Below are 22,798 nucleotides of genomic sequence, written 5' to 3' on the forward strand. Positions count from 1 at the left end.
CTAGTCAGAGCAATTAGGCAAGAAGAAGAAATAAAAGTCATTCAAATTGGAAAGGAAAAAGTAAAACTTTTCCCATTTGCAGATAATCTTTTTAAAATTCTATATGCAGAAAATCCTTTTTTTAAAAAATCCACAACAGAGCTCCTAGAGCTATTAGTGAATTTGGCAAAGTGGTGGGGTACACTAGTAATGAACAATCAGAAGAAGATACCAAGGGAAAAAAAATTATGATAGGTAAATCAAATATCTAGGAATAAATCTAAGCACAGATGTACATGTACACAGAAAACTATAAAACATTGCTAAAAGAAATCAAGAAGACTTAAATGGAAGGACATTCCATGATCATGGATTAAAAGACTAAATATTGTTAAGACATCAGTCCTACCCAAAGCAATTTACAGATTCAATTCAATCCCCATAAAAATTCCAACAGCCTTCTTTGCAGAATTGGAAAATCTAGTCATCAAATTTACATGGAAGACTAAGAGACCCCAAGTAGCCAAAGCCATCTTGAAAAAAGAAGAATGAAGGTAGAGAACTCAGACTTCCTGTTTTTAAAACTTATTACAAAACCACAGTAATCAAAATAATATGGTGCTGGCACAAGGACAGATTTATAGGCCAATGGAGAAGAATTGAGGGCTTAGAAATAAACCCTCACATATATGGCCAACTGTTTTTTTGACAAGGAACAAAGGCCACTCATTGGAAAGAATTGTCTCTTTAATAAACAGTGTTGGGAAAACTAATCTCCATTAGCAAAAGAATGAAAAGATGGACTCCTACCTCATACCATATATTTAAAAAATCAACTCAAAAGGGGTCAAAGCCGTAAATATAAGAGCCAGAAGTATAATGCTAGAAGAAAACAGGGAAGCTTCTTCAGGACCTTGTTTTAGGCAATGGTTTCTTTGGCTTTATGCACAATACACAAGCAATAAAAGAAAAATTAGATAAATGGGTCTTCTCTACCTCAAATGACTTTATCATGAAAGTAAAATGACACCTACCCAATGGGAAAAAAATATTTTGAAATTACATGTCCAATAATCGTTTACTATCCAAAATATATAAAGAAATCTTTCAATTTAACAACAAAAAGACAACCCCATTTTTTAAAATGAGCAAAAGATTTAATAGATTTTTATCCAAAGGAGACATGCAAAGGGCCAAAAAGCACACGAACAGATATTCAGTATCATTAACCATTAGAGAAATACAAATCAAAACCACAATGAGATACCCATTAGAATGGCTAGTATTAAAAACACAGAAACTTACAAGTGTTGAAGAGGATGCAGAGAAATAGGAACATTCATTGTGGAAATGTCAAATTGTGTGACTTCTGTAGTAGACAGCTTGGCAGGTCCTCAGAAAGTTCAGTATAGAATTAACATAATACTTTGCATTCTCACCCCTAAATATTACCTAAAGAATTGAAAGTTGCTATTTGCACACTGATATTCATAGTGGCTTTATTCACAGTTGTCGAGAGATCAAAAAAAAACCAAGTGTCCACTGACTGATGAATGGACAAATAAAATGTGGTGTACACTTAACATGCAATATTACTCAGCCATAAAAAAAAAAAATGAAGTTCTGATACATGCAACAACATATATGAACCCTGAATGCATCATATTGAGTAAAATAAGCCAGATAAATAGACAAATATGGTAGGATCTTACTGACATGAAATATTTAAAATAAGCAAAAGTCAGAATCTAGAATATAGGTTACTTGGGAGATGGGGTGGGAATAGGGAATTAAGGCTTAAAATGCAGAAAATTTCTATTTGGGGTGATGGAAATGTTTTGATATAGAATGGTAGTGATGGTAGCACAGTATTATGAATGTAATTCATGACACTGAATTATATATTTGAATGTGGTTAACGGAAAATTTTGTGTTGTATATATTTTACTAGAATGAAAATTAAAATCAATGGAACTGCACAACACAGTGAACACTGTTAAACCGTGGACTATAACTAATAGTACAAATATAACAATGTGCTTTCATCAATACAAATGTACCACACCCAATGCAAGGTGTTAAGAATAGGATAGTATATGGGAATCCTACATTTTATGCATGATTGTTCTGTAAATACACAACTTACCTAATTAAAAAAAAGAAACATGAAAAAAGTGTTCAGATAATGCTCTTCCAAAATTCAATTCTCAGATATTAAAATATCCTTGACACAGTGACCCAGCAATTTACTTCTGGTTATATGCCCAAAGCAGTGAAAGCCCACATAAAAATTTGTATATAATTGTTTATAGCAGCATTATTCATAATAGCAAAAATGTGGAAACAACCCATATATCTAATAACAGATAAATGGATAAACAAAATGTGGTATATTCGTACAACAGAATGTTATTTGGCAATAAGAAAGAATGAAATACTGATATATGCTTCAACATGGATGAATCTTAAAAACATGTTTAAGCTATTCGCAAAAGGCTACCTAATTCTATTTATACGAATCATCCAGAATAAGCTAATTCATTGAGGCAGAATGTAGATTAGTGGTTTCCTGGTCTGGGGTAGGGATTGGAGGTTGGCAGAAGTTGAAAGGAGGCGTGACTAATAAGTATAGGATTTTGGGGGGGGAATGTGGTATTGAAAATGTTTTAGAATTAGATTGTGATGGTTGCACAACTCTGAATATATAAAATCCACTGAACTGGATGCCTTAAAAGAGTACATTTTATGATATGGAATATATCTCAATGATAAAGCTGTAAAAAAGAAATCCCCAACAGACCAGATATGAACTTTTATTTTATCTTACAGATATCCTATTGGCAGTCTAATGTACTGCTTCTTGACACATCCTTGCAGACTTTACCGGAGCACAGTGGAAAGAATCATGAACTGTGCCTGCCATCAGGAGTCTTGGTCCTAGCCCTGGCCCTGCTGCTGGCTAGCTCTGTGCAGCTGCTTGGCCTTAGGCAAGTCCGTTATTCCTAGACCTTCATTCTTTTCTTTGAAATGAGTAGGTTGACTTAGAAGTGCTCCAATGTCCCTTTTACCTCTCTGAGTCTCTGGACTTGTACAATGAGTCATATAAATACTAAGGCAGTTTTAGAAACACAGTTCCGTTCCTCATTGTATTAGCAAATAGCAGTGGAATTTTCAGAGGCCACCTGACTAGCAGTCCTTCCCATCATGGTTAAGTGTGGATTATTAAGTAACTTGTTTGTAGAGCAGGGTTCCCCAACCTCAGCACTATTGACATTTTAGGCTGCTTAAGTCTTTGCTATCAGGAGCTATCCTGTGTGTTAGAGGATGTTTGGCAGCATTCCTGGTGCCTACCCACGAGATAGCAACAGCATCCCTGTAGCAGTTTAATATGGTTATGAATTCCAAAAATACATATTGGATTATGTTTGTAATCTAGTCTGTACCTGGGCATGATTAAGTTATGATTAGGGCTTTGATAGGGCCACATCATTAAGGCATTGAGTCCCCACTAAGGGGTGGGGACTCACAGATAAAAGGCATGGCAAAGGATAGAGTTGAGGGGTTTTGATGTTAGAGTTTTGATGTTGGAGTTTGATGCTGAAGCCTTAAGCTGGACTCCCAGGAAGTAAACACACAGAGGAAAGAGAAGCAAGCCACAGGAAGAGAGGAACCCTGAGCCCAGGAAGAAGCAAGCCCTGGGAAGAGAGGAACCCTGAACCCAGAGAGAAGCACGACCCTGGGAGGGAGGAACCCAGGAAGCCCAAACCCTCGCAGACAGCAGCTATCTTGCTCCAGCACATGAAAATAGACTTTGGTGAGGGAAGTACTTCTGCTTTAAGGCCTGGTAACTGTAAGTGCCTATCCCAAATAAATACTTTTTATAAAAACAAACCAATTTCTGGTATTTTTCCGCAGCACCCCTTTGGCTGACTAATAGAATCCCCCATCTCCCACCCCCTAATTCTGACAATCAAAAATGTCTCCAGGCTCTACCAAATATCCCCTCAAGGGCAAAATTGCCCCCAGATGAAAACTACTGGTGGAGAGGATGCTGGTGTAACCCCCTGCAAAAATAATTAAAAGGATGCGCTCCCCAACTATGGAGAACTTACATGTTAACACAGGTGTACAAGATTCACTGGTGGATCTTTTGATTTTTCAGATGAAGAAGAGGAAGGATTTTTGTTTTGTTTTGCTGACATTTGTTTATCAAAGATAAATTTCATCCACTGTAGTCATAATGATGGGAAATGAACAGGAAAGAGAACAGACTAAGAGCTGTCAGGCCCTTTCTGTAATCAGGGTGTCAGTTAATACATTCAGGTATAGTTTAAAACAACTTTAAAAGCTTTAGGAATTGAGATCAAGAGAACTGGTAGGTACCTATTAACCTCTTGGTTCTTTCCAAGTAAGAGATAGGTCATCCAGATGTATTCTTTCTCCTATCCAGTTCAAAGCTTAAAGCTGTGAATTATGTGATAGATTCTTTCTCTAGAAAAAGAACAGAAGGCAGCTATAAACTGTGAAATAAAAATAACTATGATATCATCATTGCAGTTGCTGCTTATCTCTCTCAGCTGTTTCTACAGTAGAGTTCCAGACTTCAGCTATTCTCCAAACCCAGATGTGCCCATCTGCTTCAGTCTATAAAGTCTTAGTTCTTAATGCTTTTCCATACAGGTTAAAATTTTTTTTAAATTGTATTGGGTTGAATTATTTAATAAATGCCACATGAAATATTTACACTGTATTTCTAAAGATATAAAGTATTCATAGCTCCTGAAACCTTTTTAATACAGGTAAAATAGGGGATTAGAAGCTATCCAAAAGAGGAGGTTTCTATAACGGGTAGAGCACCTCTGTAAAAGTGTAGATAAAAGTGAAGCAGTCTCTCATGAGTGTCCTTGAGAGTTTATATTTATAGTACGCTATAGTAATTTTCATTATTTTTCTTAGACTAAAGCTGCCGGATAGTTATCAATATCTGTATAAGTGACTATAAACACTTCCATGTACGTTTTACAATGTGCTATTGCTACTTAGCTGTTGAAGTGAACATGAAGATCTTATTCAGGGTACACTTGAATGCAGTTGTCAGAATGATTCTTTACTCTGAAACAGGGCATATTTACACAATTTAAAATATGCTTCAGGGGACCTGCTTTTGATTCAGTATTAAAAAGTACTTTCAAGGCCTTCTAACTAAAATTATTAATGCATAATGGTTTATCTTTGGCTGACTACATTAACAGTATATATCATTTTAGAGGATGTATAAATGAAAACTTTGTAGTTTAAAGCCTTCAATTACTGTCCTTGAAAAATAATCATGGCAAAGCTGAGGTTATTTCAAAAGTAATTCATTGTATTCATATCTTAGAGTGAGGCCATGATGGAAGGGGAAAAACAAAATTTGTGTTCTTAACAAAAAAGGTTTCAAAGAAAATCTAGGAGAGAATATCCTTGAAAGCTCTCCATAAAGGTAACTGCAAAGTTAACCTTGCTTTTCAAATCCAGACTGTTGAAAAATGAGAGCTGCTGAATGACAATGACCATTTCTTTGTCCTCATGAATAAGCCCTCTGCACATGCCCCAGCTATTCTGCACACCGTGGAGTGAGTTTTGTACACCTCTGCCCTCCTCAGAATTACTCATTTTCATAAACGTCAAAGAAATATGTTAAAGGCCTATATTGTCTCTCTATATCCTTATTGAAACTATATATAGAGAAAACTTTTTGCAATTATAAAACATACCTAAAAACATAAAATAAGGTCATGGAAGCGTAATTATAACTTTAACTCAACCACTTGGAAGTCACCTCCTTCATGGAAAACAAAAGATTGATTGGACATCGTTTGGAAAGTCAAATGAGATTTAGTTCAGAATCTAATATTCCATTAAATGGAAAGATTTAGACTAGTCTTAGGATTGCCTATGAAAAGATGACTTAATCGCAGATGCTGAGATCCAAACACAGGGTGCGAAATAAGACCTTATGTATCTGTATATAAATGCACAAAGCATACTTTCCAAGAAGATAGAGAAAACCAAAAATTAAATGTACAGAGGTAATGTGTACCGAAAGGAGCAGTGATAGTGACCCTGTTCAGTTAGCATGCCATAGCTATATTAGTCTAAACCAGGTGACTGAGAATTAATCAATATAATGTTACTTTTACAGTAGCCTGAAATAGCTGTTGAAAAGTAAACTAAAGAGACATTTAACTCTGGACATTTATGCTAAATGGCAACTTAAAGTATTTTAAAGGTAGCATTTTTTTTTTACAAGGTGCCCAGAACAAGGTGACTGAGTAGCTTTCTAGAAAAAGGCAGGCAGGATGAGCCCAGAGTCAGACTAACCCAGGCAGAGGGTGGGAAGGTCTGGAGCCCCAGGGCAGTAGTGGAAGGAACAGGTTCACCCACATTGTTGGCAGGCCCCAGAATTCCAGCACACTCTGTTTTTGCCACTGTCCTGCTGATCACACACTCTGCCAAGGCTCCAGTGCACCAGACTTTACAGAGTACCAAGCTCTCCCACCTATATTTCTCATTCTTCACAACACCGGGAAATGGGGACCACTGGCTTTGTTTTACGGACAAAGAAACCGAGGCTCAGAGAGGAAGAATCACATGCCCTAACTCAGAAGGGCTGATGAAAATTAATCTTTTCTTGAGAATCTTCTCTTGAGAGAATACCCTCTTGAGAGCTCCCGCATTTTACACATAGCAGAACAAAACTCAAATTGGTAAAAGCACTTGCCCAGGGTCCCAGAACCAGTCAGCACAGAGCTGGGTCCTAGGTCTGCCTCCAAAACTTCAAAAGGTAACATTTAAAGTATTTCTTAAATATGGTTCTATTAATTAGGCTCACATCTTCATTGCTGCTGTGAAATGTATGTATAGGACCTAGCACAATTCCTGAAACACAGGCACAGGGTAGGTACAATAAACAGTTTTCTCATACAATTTCTCATACAATTCAATGGTATTACAGTCACAATGTTGTGCTACCCACACACACACACACACACACACACACATACAAAAATATTTATAGGTATGTCACTGTCCTCAAATTCTTTTATTTTCTGATTAAAGAACAGCAGTAATAATGACAACCATCTGAAAGCAAGCAAGAGTACTGCAAGCGTGACACATAGAAATGATGTCAAGAAATGAAGGAAACGACCATGTCTAGGTTGGAGAAAGTCGAAGAGTCTGACTGGTTGGATCTGTCAGCTGTAGACCTGAGATAGCTAGGTCAAGGTCATGGGCATCAGCCAGTCATTACCACTTGGTTCTGTGTGTACTTGGTGAGTTTCTTCTCAAATGCCTGCCCATATACACAGGAAAACTAGGAGAGAGGATGTGGATGATAAACGGTCTCCAGTCCCTTTGCTGGAAAAACACCATCATTCATATACATCCAACTAATGTGGGTCAGCAGTGAGAAGTCTTTTCCAGCTGTATCATATTTGTATTGAACAATAGATGAGAGTTATCTATTTATCATACTCCTAAAAAGAAATTTTATCAAAAGTAGTAAAAGTAGATAGAATATGGATCAATTAAAACCATTTTGGTAAATAGAATTTCATTCTTTCTGAGTCCTAAAGTTCTTTTTTCTTGAGGATATTTTATAAATGATATTTAGAAGTTCCTGGTTGAATTTTTTTAAAACAAATTTTATTTTTAGAGCATTTTAGGTTTACAGAAAGATGGCATAGAAAGGACAGAGTTCCCATATACCCCCACACAAACACATAGTTTTCCCTATTATTGTCTTGCATTAGAGAGGCACATATGTTACAATTTATGAACCAATATTGATAGAGTATTAGTAATGAAAATTGTTTACATGAGGGTTCACTATTAATTAAAAGAATTTTATTGTGGTAACATATACAACGTAAAATTCCCATTTCAACCACAATTCAGTTGTATTAATTACATTCACAATGTTGTGCTATCCTCAGCACCATCCATTACCAAAGCTTTCCATCACCCCAAACTATCCATTCATTATCTACTCCCACCCACCTCCACCCACCATTGGTAACGTATAATCTACTTTCTATTAATTTGCATATTCTAGTTCTTTCAGGTAAGGGAAATCACACAGTATTTGTCCTTTTGCCTAACTTACTTCACTTAACATATCTTCAAAGTTCATCCAGGTTCTATGATGTATCAAAATGTTTTTCCTTTTTATGGTTTGATATAATTCCATTGTATGTATATATCACATTTTGTTTAGCCGTTCATTTGTTGAGGAACACTTGGTTTACTTCTGCCTTTTGACTATTGTGAATAATACTGCTATGAACATTGGTGTACAAATAATTTTTTTGAGTCCTTGCTTTCAGTTCTTTTGGGTATATACCTAGAAGTAGGATTGCCAGGTCATATTAAGTCCTAAGGAATCTCCAAAGTGTTTTCCACAGCAGTTGTATGACAAATGTTTCTATATTTGTACATCCTCCCCAAACACTTGTTGTTTTCTGGTTTTCTTTTGTTGTTTTTTTTAAGCTAATGATGTTGAGCATCTTTCCATGTGATTTATTGGCCATTTGTTTTCTCCTTTGGAGAAATGTCTATTCAAGTCCTTTGCCCATTTTTTTTCATTGGACTGTTTTTATGGATGAGTTGTAGAAATACTTTATATATATTCTAGATGGTAAACCCTTATCAGATACATGATTTCCAAATATATTTTCCCATTCTGTAAGTTGTATTTTGACTGGATTATTTTTGTTTCTAGTCTTTTCATAAGTAAATTTCTTTGAAAAATTGTTTTTCCTCATTCTTGGCTTTCATACTTGAATAGATTAGTAGAATATATCCAGTATCTGCTAAAATGGATATGAAGACTTAACTTGCAAAATATAAAATAAGGACATACCTCAAAAGGCTTACAGAGATTTGCGGAGGAATAAGTAAAATCTGGAATCAGAAGCAGAAATAGCAGAAGAAAGAAAAGCAGAAAAAATTGAAAGCCAACAGAGCAGAAGGATGAAGCAAGGGTGGAAATGAAATCTGAGTTCTAGGTCTCTGTAAAACTGTGAGATTTAACCTTTCCTCACATATAATGGAGAGTGTTGATAAGCCAAAAATGTTTGACCAGTGAGTAGCCAGGCCACACACATGAGTTATTTGTACTTCTACTATTTTGTTGACAACTTTGGAGATATAAAGAAGACCTTTTAGGAACAGTGAGAAAAGTAGTTATTACCTTGTGGTCTCTACTGTGAGAGACTTCAGAATCTCAAGAGATCCACCTCAGTTCAACCTGGATTTGAGTCCATACAACATACTCCCAGAGCCTATAATGATATACAGACTGGGCTCTGGGGGCAGATTTTCCTGGATATAAATCTTAGTTCCATTACTGAAGGCATTTAGTAATCTTGGGAAAATTATTTAATCTCTGTAAGCATCCAACCTATTAAAATAGGAATAGTAACAGTAAAAAATGAATCAGGTCATTTCATTCCTCTGATCAAAACCCTCCAATGTCTTCTTAGAATAAAATTCATACTCCCTATTGAGACTAACAAAACCCCACATCATGCTGATCATGTCACTCTTATTTATTCGCTTCATAAGCACTTGCCTGTATCCCAAATTATCTCTTGAATGTGTTTGCGTTATGTGTCTCTCCCTACTGTCTCCTCTTCCTCCAAAAGCAGAGACCATGTCTATCATATCATTGCAATAGTCACAGAACCTAGAACTGTGCCTAGCACAAAATAAGTGCTCAGTAACTATTTGTTTAATTTGTTGAATGAATAAGAACATACTATGGCATGTGAAGGGTATTATTAGGGCCTGATAATAAAGTTACTATAATTATTTGCTACTGCTGTTATCTTGTCTTAGGGTTCTGCATATGATTTCATATGTTAAAAAAAAAACACCTCAATTTTATAGAAAGGGATTTTTTGTTTGTTTGTTTGTTTTATTTTTTTATTTTTTTTTATTTTTTAAAATATTTATTTATTTTTTTTTTTAATTACATTTAAAAAAATATATGAGGTCCCATTCAACCCCACCGCCCCCGCCCCCCACTCCCCCCACAGCAACACTCTCTCCCATCATCGTGATACATCCATTGCACCTGGTAAGTTCATCTCTGAGCATCACTGCACCCCATAGTCAATGGTCCACATCATAGCCCAGACTCTCTCACGTTCCATCCAGTGGGCCCTGGGGGGATCTACAGTGTCCCGTAATTGTCCGTGAAGCACTATCCAGGACAACTCCACGTCCCGAAAACGCCTCCACATCTCATCTCTTCCTCCCGTTCCCCACACCCAGCAGCCCCCATGGCTACCGTTCCCACACCCATTTCACATTTTCTCTGTGGACATTGGATTGGTTGTGTCCATTGCACACCTATGTCAAGTGAGGGCTTAGATTCCACCTGGGTACTGGATGCACTCTTCCCGCTTCTAGTTGTAGACACTCTAGGCTCCATGTTGTGGTGGTTGACCTTCTTCAACTCCATGTTAGCTGAGTGGAGTAAATCCAATAAGTCAAAGTGTAGGAGCTGAAGTCTGTTGAGGCTCTGGGCCTGGGTGTCATATTATCAGTCCAGAGATTCAAATCCCCTACATATATCTTAAACTCAGCACCAACTACAATTCCAATAAAGTAGCATGCAAGTCTTGTGAAAAGAGATCCCCTCTGAGTCCATTTCCATCACGCAGAAACACCAGCTCCAAAGAAGGGCCATCTGTCATGGCAGTGAACCCCTTCTGCCATGACCATAGAACCCGTGGGTCTCTTTATCCCTCAAAAGAACCAATACCTGGGGTTGTATCTACCTTATCTGTCTCTTAGACTCTGTTCAGTTGTACATAGGGGTATTCCTTCTGACAACCTCCAGACTCTTTTTAGAGACTCACAGCCTTATAATCTCATTTCTCCTTTCCATTTCCCCCTTACATTAGGTCAAACCGCTTCCCGAAGTCATGTTATTATATGTAGACAGGTATATTCTGCTGTTCCGCATTGAATCTTTAATTCAAGGTCATTTTCTAGTTGCTTCTTCAGCTGGTATGTGGTAGTGATCCCTCGGTGCCAGGGAGGCTCATCCCCGGGTGTCGTGTCCCACGCTGGGGGGAATGCATCACATCTACACGCTGAGTTTGGCTGTGAGAGTGGCCACATTTGAGTAACATGAAGGCTGTCAGGAGGAAACCCCCAGGCACAATGCTACTCTAGGCCTTGTTCTTATTGCAGGTGCATAGGCTCAAAAGTGTAGCCATTAGTATCAAGAGCCCACTGTTGGGCCCTCCTTCCTTCCTGGTTCTTGCCGTTGCACCTGGAGGATTGCTGCTGCTCTCCCAGGGCCCACAACAGTGACCCCCCCGGCCAGGAGCCCAGTACCCCCCCAGCTGTTGTTTTTAATTGTTTCCACTATGAGTATATATAGACATTACCATATACCCTGGGCATATGCCCTGTATAACTCCCTGTCAACCATATATATCCTGTCAATAACATCCCATATCAGTATTCCTCCGCTGCCATTGTTGAACCACTCTGTGATCCAAAACTTCCCGTAAAGTGAATCCCAACATAATGTCAGCTTCAGAAGAGTCTTAGATCACCAAAATTCATATATACAATATACAGTATTTCCCCAGATCCACCATAAAACCTTTTCCCTTCCACAGCAATAATCTTTTAACTTATTCATATCATATTTCCTGAAACTGATGTACAGATTCCGAAACTATAGTTTTCAAACAAGGTAACATTTGTGCTTACTATGTGGTCCATACTTTAGGTTGTACAGTTTTCTAAATTTTTTAGTTATCCTATGTTTTGTCTTATGGTTTTCATTATTAGTCTGTCGTCCCCTATATGTTTTTGGTGTAATATTAGCTGTTTTATATTCATCCTCGTGTACTCTCACATAACTCCTCTTTTGCCCCCTTATTTACCTTTGTTCTATCCATTGCACGTCCATTTTCCCCTCCCCTTAGGGCCCACAACGCCTGCCAATCTAATGCCCTGGGAGCCGTCCTTTCTCACGAGAGATACAGTTCTCTCTATTCGACGGCATTAGTCTTCCCCAGGATATGGGTCCACCCCACCCAATGGTAGAACCCACCTTGGCAAAATGAGCCTTCAGCTATTCCCTCCGGGGTTCATCCCGCATCAGACCATACCCCCTGAGCGTCCTAACCAGGTGACCCTCCTACTTATACTTTGATACGTTTTACTCAACATTTAGTTCTCAACGAACTTCTGGCACTCTCCCATGTTTGTATGTTGCCCCTCCCTCCCACCTATTTCTTGGACCATATTACCCCTATTCCCATCCCCAGCCCCCCTCAAACCCAGAAAACCCCACCCAAAGGTAACCCCTTGCCCCCATTTTGTCCCTTCTTTGTGCTCATACTTACCCCCAGCTCATCACAGATTCCACCCCTACAGACATTAACTCACATCCTTCCTCCACCCCCCGATTTCCAGTAAGCCACTTTTCCAGACTCTAGCTCTCTGAGGCAGTTAACTTATTTCATATCATTGAGGTCATATAGTATCTGTCCTTCAATGCCTGGGTTGCTTCACTTAACATAAGATTCTCAAGGTTCATCCATGTTATCACGTGCGATTGTAGTGTATTGGTTCTTACAGCTGAGTAGTATTCCATTGTGTGTATATACCACATTTTATTGATCCACTCATCTGTTGATGGACTTTTGGATTGATTCCAACTTTTGGCGATGGTGAACAATGCTGCTATGAACATTGGTGTACATATATCGGTTTGTGTCCTTGTTTTCAGATCTGATGGGTATATACCCAGCAGTGGTATTGCTGGGTCATATGGCAAATCTATGGATAATTTTTTGAGAAACTGCCAAACTGTCCTCCAGAATGGTTGGATCCTTCTGCATTCCCACCAGCAATGGATGAGTGTTCCCCTTTCTTCACATCCTCTCCAGCATTTGTATTCTACTGTTTTTTTCATGGCTGCCAATCTTATGGGAGTAAGATGGTATCTCATTGTAGTTTTGATTTGCATTTCCCTGATAGCTAGGGATTTGGAGCATTTTTTCATGTGCTTTTTAGCCATTTGTATTTCTTCTTTGGAGAAGTATCTGTTTAAATCTTTTTCCCATTTTTTAAATGGGTTGTTTATCTTTTTGTTTTTGAGATATATGAGTTCTTTATATATGCAAGTTATAAGTCTCTTATCAGATATATGGTTGCCAAATATTTTCTCCCATTGTGTGGGTTCCCTTTTTACTTTCTTGACAAACTCCTTTGAGGTGCAGAAGGCTTTAATTTTGAGGTAGTCCCATTTATCTATTTGTTCTTTTGCTGCTCGTGCTTTTGGTGTGATATTCATGAAGCCATTTCCTATTACAAGGTCCTGTAGATGTTTCCCTACACTGCTTTCTAAGGTCTTTATGGTCTTGGCTCTTATATTTAGGTCTTTGATCCATCTTGAGTTGATCTTTGTATAAGGTGTGAGATGGTAATCCTCTTTCATTCTTCTACATATGGCTATCCAGTTCTCCAGGCACCATTTGTTGAATAGGCCATTCTCTCCCAGTTGAGAGGGTTTGGTGGCTTTATCGAATATTATATGGCTATATACATGAGGTTCTATATCTGAACTTTCAATTCGATTCCATTGGTCTGTGTGTCTCTCCTTATGCCAGTACCATGCTGTTTTCACTACTGTAGCTTTGTAGTATGTTTTGAAGTCAGGAAGTGTGATTCCTCCTATTTCGTTTTTCTTTTTCAATATGTCTTTGGCTATTCGGGGCCTCTTTTTATTCCAAATAAATTTCATAGTTAGTTTTTCTAGTTCCTTAAAGAAGGCTGTGTTGATTTTTATTGGGATTGCATTGAATGTGTAGGTCAGTTTTGGTAGGATAGACATCTTAATAATATTCAGTCTTCCTATCCATGAACAGGGAATATTCTTCCATTTATTTAGGTCTTCTTTGATTTCCTTGAACAATCTTGTATAGTTCTCGATGTATAAGTTTTTTACCTCTTTAGTTAAATTTATTCCTAAGTATTTGATTTTTTTATTTACTATTGTGAATGGTATTTGTTTCTTGATTTCCTCCTGATCTTGCTCATTATTGGTGTATAGAAATGCTACTGATTTTTGCGCATTGATCTTATAACCTGCGACTTTGCTAAACTCATTTATGAGTTCTAGGAGCTTTGTTGAAGATCTCTCAGGGTTTTCTATATATAGGATCATGTCATCTGCAAATAATGAAATTCTGACTTCTTCCCTTCCAATTTGAATGCCTTTTATATCTGGTTCTTGTCTCAGTGCTCGAGCCAGTACTTCCAAGACAATGTTAAATAGGAGCGGAGACAATGGGCATCCTTGTCTTGTTCCTGATTTTAGAGGGAAGGATTTCAGGATTTCGCCATTGTAAACAATGTTGGCTTTAGGTTTTTCATATATACTCTTTATCATGTTCAAAAAGTTTCCTTGTATTCCGATCTTTTGGAGTGTTTTTATCAGGAAGGGGTGCTGTATTTTGTCAAATGCCTTTTCTGCATCTATAGATATAATCATGTGGTTTTTTTCTCTCAATCTGTTTATATGGTGTATTACATTGATTGATTTTCTTATGTTGAACCATCCTTGCATACCTGGGATAAATCCCACTTGGTCATGGTGTATAATTCGTTTAATGTGTTGTTGAATACGATTAGCAAGTATTTTGTTAAGTATTTTTGCGTCTAGGTTCATTAGAGAAATTGGTCTGTAATTTTCCTTCCTTGTGGTGTCTTTGTTTGGCTTTGGTACTAGGGTAATGTTGGCATCATAGAAGGAATTAGGCAGTGTTCCTTCTGTTTCGATTTTTTGGAATAGTTTCAACAGGATTGGTGTTAGTTCTTTCCGGAATGTTTTGTAGAATTCACCTGTGAAGCCGTCTGGCCCTGGGCTCTTCTTAGTTGGGAGATTTTTAATGACTGATTCTATCTCTTTGCTTGTGATTGGTTTGTTAAGATCATCAATTTCTTCTTTCGTCAGTATGGGCTGCTTATGTATTTCTAGGAATTTGTCCATTTCCTCTAATTTGTCATTTTTGTTGGAATATAGTTTTTCAAAGTATCCTCTTATGATAGTCTTTATTTCTGTGGGGTCAGTGGTGATATCACCTTTCTCATTTCTTATTTTGTGTATTTGCATCTTTTCTCTTTTTTTCTTTGTTAGTCTCGCTAAGGTTTGTCAATTTTGTTGATCTTCTCAAAAAACCAGCTCTTGGTCTTGTTTATTTTTTCAAGTGCTTTTTTATTTTCTATTTCATTTAGTTCTGCTCTTATCTTTGTTATTTCCTTCCTTCTTCTTCCTGTTGGGTTACTTTGTTGTTGTTTTTCTAATTCCTTCAAATGTGTAGTTAATTCTTCAATTTCTGCTCTTTCTTCTTTTTTGATATATGAATTTATGGCTATAAATTTCCCTCTCAGTACCGCTTTTGCTGCATCCCATAAATTTTGGTATGTTGTGTTATCATTATCATTTGTTTCAAGGTAGTCATTGATTTCTTTTGAGATTTCCTCTTTGACCCACTGTTTTTCTAAGAGTGTGCTGTTTAATTTCCAAATTGTCGTGTGAAGTCTGGGTCTCTGTCCCTTGCAAATTTCCAGCTTGACTCCACTGTGGTCAGAGATATTGTTTTGTATGATTTCGATCTTTCTGAATTCATTAAGCCTTTCTTTGTGGCCTAGCATATGGTCAATCTTGGAGAATGTTCCATGTGCGCTTGAGAAAAATGTATATCCTGCTGTGTTTGGGTGTAATGATCTATATATGTCTATTAGATCCAGCTCTTCTAATATACTGTTCAAATGTTTTGTTTCTTTAGTGATTCTCTTTTGAGATGTTCTGTCCAGAGTTGATAGTGGTGTATTAAAATCCCCCACTATAATTGTAGATGCATCTATTCTTTCACTTAGTTTTTCCAGCGTTTGCCTCACATATTTAGAGGCGCCCTTGTTAGGAGCATAAATATTTATGATTGTTCGATCTTCTTGACAGATTGTCCCTTTCACTAAAATATAGTATCCTTCTTTGTCTCTCACAATTGTTTCGCATTTAAAGTCTATTTTGTCTGATATTAATATAGCTACTCCTGCCTTTTTTTGGTTGTTGTTTGCTTGTATGATTGTTTTCCAGCCATTCACTTTCAACCTCCATGAGTCTCTGGGTCTAAGATGTGTCTCTTGTAGGCAGCATATAGATGGGTCGTATTTCCTTATCCAGTGTCCCAGTCTGAATCTTTTGATAGGTGAGTTTAATCCGTTGACATTCAGTGTTATTACATTTAGAGAGTTATTTATGGTAGCCATATTTTGGTTGGATTTGTGTTTGTTATATTTTGTTTGTATTATTTTATTTTCCCCTTCTATTTTTGTCTTTCTTGTTGCTTTTACACTCTCCTCCATCTCTGACTGTCCTGTTTTTTCCTTTCTTCCTGCAGAATTCCCTTAAGAATTTCTTGAAGGGGAGGTTTCTTGTTGATATACTCTTTCAGTTTCTGTTTATCTGTGAATATTTTGAACTCTCCATCATTTTTGAATGCTAGTTTAGCTGGATAGAGTATTCTTGGTTGGAGATTTTTTTCCTTTAGTACCTTGACTATATCATACCACTGCCTTCTTGCCTCCATCGTTTCAGATGAGAAATCAGCACTTAATCTTATGGAGTTTCCCTTGTATGTGATGGTTTTCTTTTCTCTTGCTGCTTTTAGAATTTTTTCTTTGTCTTGAGCATTGGATAATTTGACAAGTATATGTCTTGGGGTGGGCCTGTTGGGGTTTATGACCAGTGGAGTGCGCTGTGCTTCTTGGATATGTACATCTGTCTCTTTCAGTAGATTTGGGAAGTTTTCATTCATTATTTCCTGCAACACTCCTTCTGACCCCTTTCCCTTCTCTTCTCCTTCTGGAATGCCTATAATACGTATGTTTGAGCATTTTGCGTTATCATTCAGGTCCCTAAGTCCTATCTGGATTTTTTCTACCTTTTTATTGACCACTTCTACTATCTGTTTGATTTCCAATGCACTGTCTTCCACATCACTAATTCTCTGCTCTGCCTCTTCTAGTCTGCTGATATTTGCTGCAAGTGTATTTTTGATTTCTTGAATTGTGGTGTTCATTTCCATCATATCTGTTATTTTTTTGCGCATGTCTGCAATTTCCCCTCCAAGTGTTGTCTTCACGCTGTTAACCTCTTTCATTACTTCATCAAATTTGTCAGTGATAAATGTTCTGAGATCTTTCATTGCTTGTGCGAAGTCCTGCCCCCCTTCCTGATTTTCAGTTTGTTGATTGGATTCAGCCATGTTTTCCTGATTACTGGTTTGGTTTGTAGATTTTTGTTGCTGTCTTGTCAACATTTTTTCTTGACGGGTTTAATCAGTTCCTTAGCTTCTTTGTCTAGTCTTGGAGATTAATTAGCTGTTGTTTTTGCATAAGTGTTATATCTTCTCTTTGTCACTTTGTTCTTCTTATTCCAATTTCTTATTGCTAGTTAAGCTCACTTTAAAGGAAAGTATTAGTGCTGGGGAAAGTCAATTGTGTAAGGAAGGAAAAAGTGTGAAGTAGTATTGGTGATATATGTTTACAAAGCAACAATATGAGTTCTGGGAGGATGGAGGTTAGATCATGTAAATTGTGTAGAGTTATAGTAGTAGGAAAGTACCTATAATGAGGTAGACGACTGAATATGGGAGGAATGTGGTACGTACTAAGAGGCTATTGTTTTTGTGAGAGAGGGAAAGAGAAAAGAAAGGTAATAGTTTCAGGGACGAATACCAGATGGAAAACTAAACAAAGGTATTAGAAATTAAGAGTTAGACACTTTGTGGATCAAAGAAAGGGAGATGGAATATAGGAGAGATAGCAGATGGTGGAGGATATCAAGTTGTAGGGGAAAGGGGATAGTGTAGATAGGCTAAATCTATTCACAGAGAAATGAGGCAGTGGAGGGTGAGGAAACCCAGCAAATGTGAGGTATTTCCTGTAGGACCTATTGTATTGTTAAGGTAAAATAGTATAAGAAGAATATTGGGGACAAGAAAGAGAGGATTGGAAAAAAAAAAAAAAGAACAACAAAAACAACAACAACAAAAAAAAAGAAAAAAAAAGAAAAAAAAGAAAAAAAAAAAACAAACCAAAGAACAGAAACCCCGCCGCCAGGCTCGGCTGGGCTCAGCTGGGCTTGGGTCCCCCGCCTGCCGCCCGCCGCGGCTCGGCTGGGCTCGGCTGGGCTCGGCTTTCCCGCCCGCCGCCCGGCGCGGCGCAGCGCGGCTCGGCTCTCCCGCTCGCCGCCCGGCGCGGCACGGCTGGGCTCGGCCCCCCCGCCCGCCGCGGCTCAGCCGGGCTTGGCCGGACTCGGTTTCCCCGCCCACCGCCCGCTGCCGCGGCGCAGCACGGCTCGGTTCTCCCGCCCGCCGCCCACCGCGGCGCGGCTAGGCTTGGCTGGGCTCGGCTCCTTCACCCGCCGCCCGCCGCGGCACAGCGCAGCTCGGCTCTCCCGCCCTCCACCCGCCGCGGTGCTAGCTGCCTCGGCTCCGCCTACCCAAGGAGGGAGTCCTCCACACGTAGCTGGGATCTCCGTGTATATTTCACAGATGGATCCTCTCTGTTACCTTCCCTCCAAATCGATGTCCAGACACCTCCGGACCAGGAAAAATCCCGAAACAGCCGGTCCCAAAGAGTCTCCGACGCCTCCCAGCCGATTCCCCCCAGGAGCTAGTAACCGGGAAGTTCACTCGGCCGCCATCTTGCCTCCCCCTCCTGAAAAGTCCCAAATTATATCTTATAGACCAGTTCTTTCCGTTACCTTCCCACCAAATCGATGTCCAGACACTTCCTGCCCTGAAAAAATCCTGAAAAAGCCTGGTCCCGGAGAACCTCCAGCGGTGCCCAGCTGCCTCTTCCCAGGAGAGACGGCAAGGCAAGCTCACTCAGCCACCCCCTAGGGATCTTTAAACCGGATTGTGTTTTTTAATGGGCTTACTTCTCACTTGAAAATTCTGATTCCATTTTTGAGATGAAAACTTAGAAAGGGATTTTAAAATTAGTGTGTTAATAAGAGAATTACAGTCCCATTTTAAAAACTAATCTCAGTTGCAAATTTTTAGTAATAAACGAAGACAATTTTAAAATATGCTGCTTAATTCTTCCTCTTTGGTATGTGTACAATATTTTGTTTGCAACTGCAATGCAAGCAGGCCCTGAAGGGAAGGAATATTAGACTGTGCTTTCTATCTCTCAGGTAAAATCACCTTGTCAAAGAGAAGGGGAGAACTGAATTTGAATCAACTAAAATACGTTTGGCCTCTCTCCTCACTTTAAAAACAAAGCAAAACAAAAAACATGGTATCTGGTAAGAACAATAACATTCTATATTTTCTTTCTGTTTCTACTATAGGTGTTGCCACAGTTGCAAAATACCTGGGAGAGTGATGGGAATCCGAGTGCTTCGTTTCTCTTTGGTGGTCATCCTTGTGTTACTATTGGTAGCTGGCGCTTTGACTAGTTTACTTCCTAATATCAAAGAAGACAAGATACTCACCTCGCGTAGGGACATAAAATCCCAGGGCAAGTCCACCCTGGATTCCTTTACCCTCATAATGCAAACGCACAACAGAACGGATCTCTTGTTGAGACTTTTAAACCATTATCAGGCTGTTCCACACCTGCACAAAGTGATTGTTGTGTGGAACAACATTGGGGAGAAGGGACCAGATGAGTTATGGAATTCGCTAGGGCCTCACCCTGTCCCTGTAGTCTTTAAACTACAGACCGCAAACAGAATGAGAAATCGACTCCAGATCTTCCCTGAACTGGAGACCAGTGGTAAGTTGCAGCTGGGTCCTGGCCTGGTGGGGCTGAGCAAGCCAGAGCTAGATGTGAGGATGTACTTCCTGACCCTCTCTGCTTGTCTTTACTCTGGAGAAGCAGGGAAGTTTAACCACCTGAATGAAAGCACTTTGAAAGCTTGAGGGACAAGAAACAGTTTCCTGGGGAGGAAATCACATACATTTTGGGACAATGACAAAGAAGTTAATACTGTGAAAAAAAGATACCCTATAATTACCTATTATTACATTATAGAAGGTGATATTAATAAAATGACTTTTGATTTATGTGTAATGTTTTCCGCCACCACCTTCCCCTCCTCCCATTCATAGCAGTTTCATGAGACTGTAGTTTGCTTAAAAGAACCTGTTTTCTTTATTTATAGGTTCGTTAGTTTTTAGAATGATGGGTGATAACTAGATGATAATTTTGCCCTCAGAGAGTTAGAAAATCAGTTGCCATTCAAGTAAAAGCTCTTTCTGCTGGACAAATTTATCCAAGAATACATTCCTCATTTACTAATTGGGTCAGCAAAGCTTCAGCTGAGTAATTTATATAATGACACCATTATATCTCACTGATTTTGTTTTCATTTCCAAACTGTTCAATTTAAAATTTTTCCTTTTCATTTCAGCGGTGTTAATGGTAGACGATGACATGCTAATTAGCGCCCAAGACCTCGCTTTTGCATTCTCTCTTTGGCAGGTAATATTGCTATTTTCTTTATAACTCCATCTGTATAAAGTCTTATCTAGAACCTAACCAGCGCAATATGCTTTAATGTGGGAGGTAGCCAAAACATTACAGAAAATATTTATCTAAAAGATGAATGTGTTGTAGTGTATCCAAGATTTCCTGAGCTGAGTTTATGTCAGTCTGAAAGTCAAACCTGTTATGGTGTCTTTTATCTATATTTGATTTATATTTTGGTATATTGGAGAGAAGAGCTAGAGCAATGAGGAAGTGATCTGGTATATTAAAGATTACAATCCAGAGATATTTTCCACAAGGCCACAGATATGCATCTCAAATAGATGTTTTTCTGATCTAGTATACCATATAACATGTTTTAAAAGAAAATGTTTATTATACCCACAAAATTTAATCCTGGTTCTGAGACCACTGTTTAGTAATTCCACAATAACAATTCTGAATGCACCATTATGGTAGCAAGTTTTTTTTCCCTAAATCCTAGCTGGGATAAACAGGTATAAATTGCTTGCTCTCCTATAAAAACAGCTTCCTCCCACTGAATATGCATTCATAATTGCTAGCTTTTTACATGATGCACTATAATTACCTGAAATCAGAACAGCATACACTGAAACATTGTCAAATACTTAAACAATGTGCTACCAAATAAAAGTCTAATTTGGCGAAACGGACTTTGGCCCAGTGGTTAGGGCGTCCGTCTGCCACATGGGAGGTCCGCGGTTCGGGCCGGGCCTCCTTGATGCGTGTGGAGCTGGCCCATGCGCGGTGCTGATGCGCGCAGGGAGTGCCCTGCTATGCAGGGGTGTCCCCCGTGTGGGGGAGCCTCACGCGCAGGGAGTGCACCCATGGGGAGAGCCGTCCAGCACGAAGGAGGGAGCAGCCTGCCGAGGAATGGCGCCGCCCACACTTCCCGTGCGGCTGACGACAACAGAGGCGGACAAAGAAACAAGATGCAGCAAAAAGACACAGAAAACAGACAACCGGGGGAGGGGAGGGGAATTAAATAAATAAAAATAAATCTTTAAAAAATAATAATAATAAAATAAAAGTCTAATTTGTACCATAGTTACTCTTAATTTGCTACTTGGCTATAACAGCTTGAGATACTAATAGTGGTCACAGTTCTCTGCACAGATCAGCATTCTAAAAACTTCAGTTTTTAACTTCATGCTTGATGCAAGTTGATTTTTTTCCATATCAGCAGTTTTTCAGGCCCGGTAAATAAAAGCTTCTTAGGCACAAAATTCTAAAGTAATATTCCCCCTGTGAGATTTCTTTTTATGAGGAAGAGTCAATTTACACAAATATCACAGGTGGGAAAATACAGCCTGTGGTTAATTAGCAACCTGTGTAGGCCATAATTAAAGATGGATAAACTCGATTTTAGGTTTTATTCATAATAATACCAACGACAATTTCAATCTAGTCCATTGCCTATGTATAATCTGCTTCTTTAACTTCAGTGCAATCAATGCTCTCCAGTGCCCTCTGTACTGTAATTATTTGGTGTATGTAGGTAGGCCAGATTGTACGTCCTCCTGGGCCTTTGCACTTGCCCATGACCTCCACTTTGAGTACTGTCCCATAGTATTCTCTCTTCCCTCCTCTAGCCACCTGTGAAATTCCCTTCGTCCAAGTGATACCTCCCCTCTGAAACCTCCAGCCTTTATTCCCCACTCTTTGCCTCCCACCAACACAATTGTCATTCTGTCCTCAGTGCTCCCATCAGATTTTACCCAATTATATCTCAATCAGCTTTCTCACAGTATTGTTAATTCCTTGTTCACATATCTATATCCCTCTCTAAACTAGAGGTCGTTTGAATGGACCTCTTTTACCCTCATAATGCAAACGTACAAATTATTTATGAGATTGAGCTAAACTGTTAACCCTGTAAGTTCGTACCTCTTTCTCATGCTTTACTGTATTTTTGTTTTTTGTTGATTTTGGTTTATTTTTAGCCATTCTCGCCTTAATATTATTAAGTGTTTTGATACAATCTATTCTTTCTTTAAAGATCCTGGCATATCTCTTTTTTTTTTTTAAAAAAGGAAACCTCCAAGCTGAAAATGGATAAAATCAACTGTGACTTTCAACAACATTTTCCTTAAATGAAAGGTCAGAGTTATGTAAAACTCCGACCTAACTCTAAAAGATTCTGAGTCTTTGGAAATGATCACATTAAATCTTATTATCTCCAACAATAAATAAATGGCATTTATACAATCAG

The 22,798-nt window shown here is 38.6% G+C and overlaps 1 protein-coding gene across 2 annotated transcripts in view; it reads left to right on the top strand.

Moving 5' to 3' along the window:
* The window catches only part of EXTL2 (exostosin like glycosyltransferase 2), a 32,118-nt gene that overhangs the window by 8,339 nt on the left and 981 nt on the right, over window positions 1-22,798 (top strand). For both annotated transcript variants that reach the window (XM_004471669.5, XM_071217219.1), the window contains 2 exons: window positions 19,424-19,851; window positions 20,489-20,559. In XM_004471669.5, the coding sequence (XP_004471726.2) occupies window positions 19,424-19,851; window positions 20,489-20,559 (499 nt within the window). The remainder of the gene's footprint in view (window positions 1-19,423; window positions 19,852-20,488; window positions 20,560-22,798) is intronic.

The sequence above is a fragment of the Dasypus novemcinctus genome, chromosome 9 (assembly GCF_030445035.2).
Source record: "Dasypus novemcinctus isolate mDasNov1 chromosome 9, mDasNov1.1.hap2, whole genome shotgun sequence".
NCBI classification, from domain to species: Eukaryota; Metazoa; Chordata; class Mammalia; order Cingulata; family Dasypodidae; genus Dasypus; species Dasypus novemcinctus.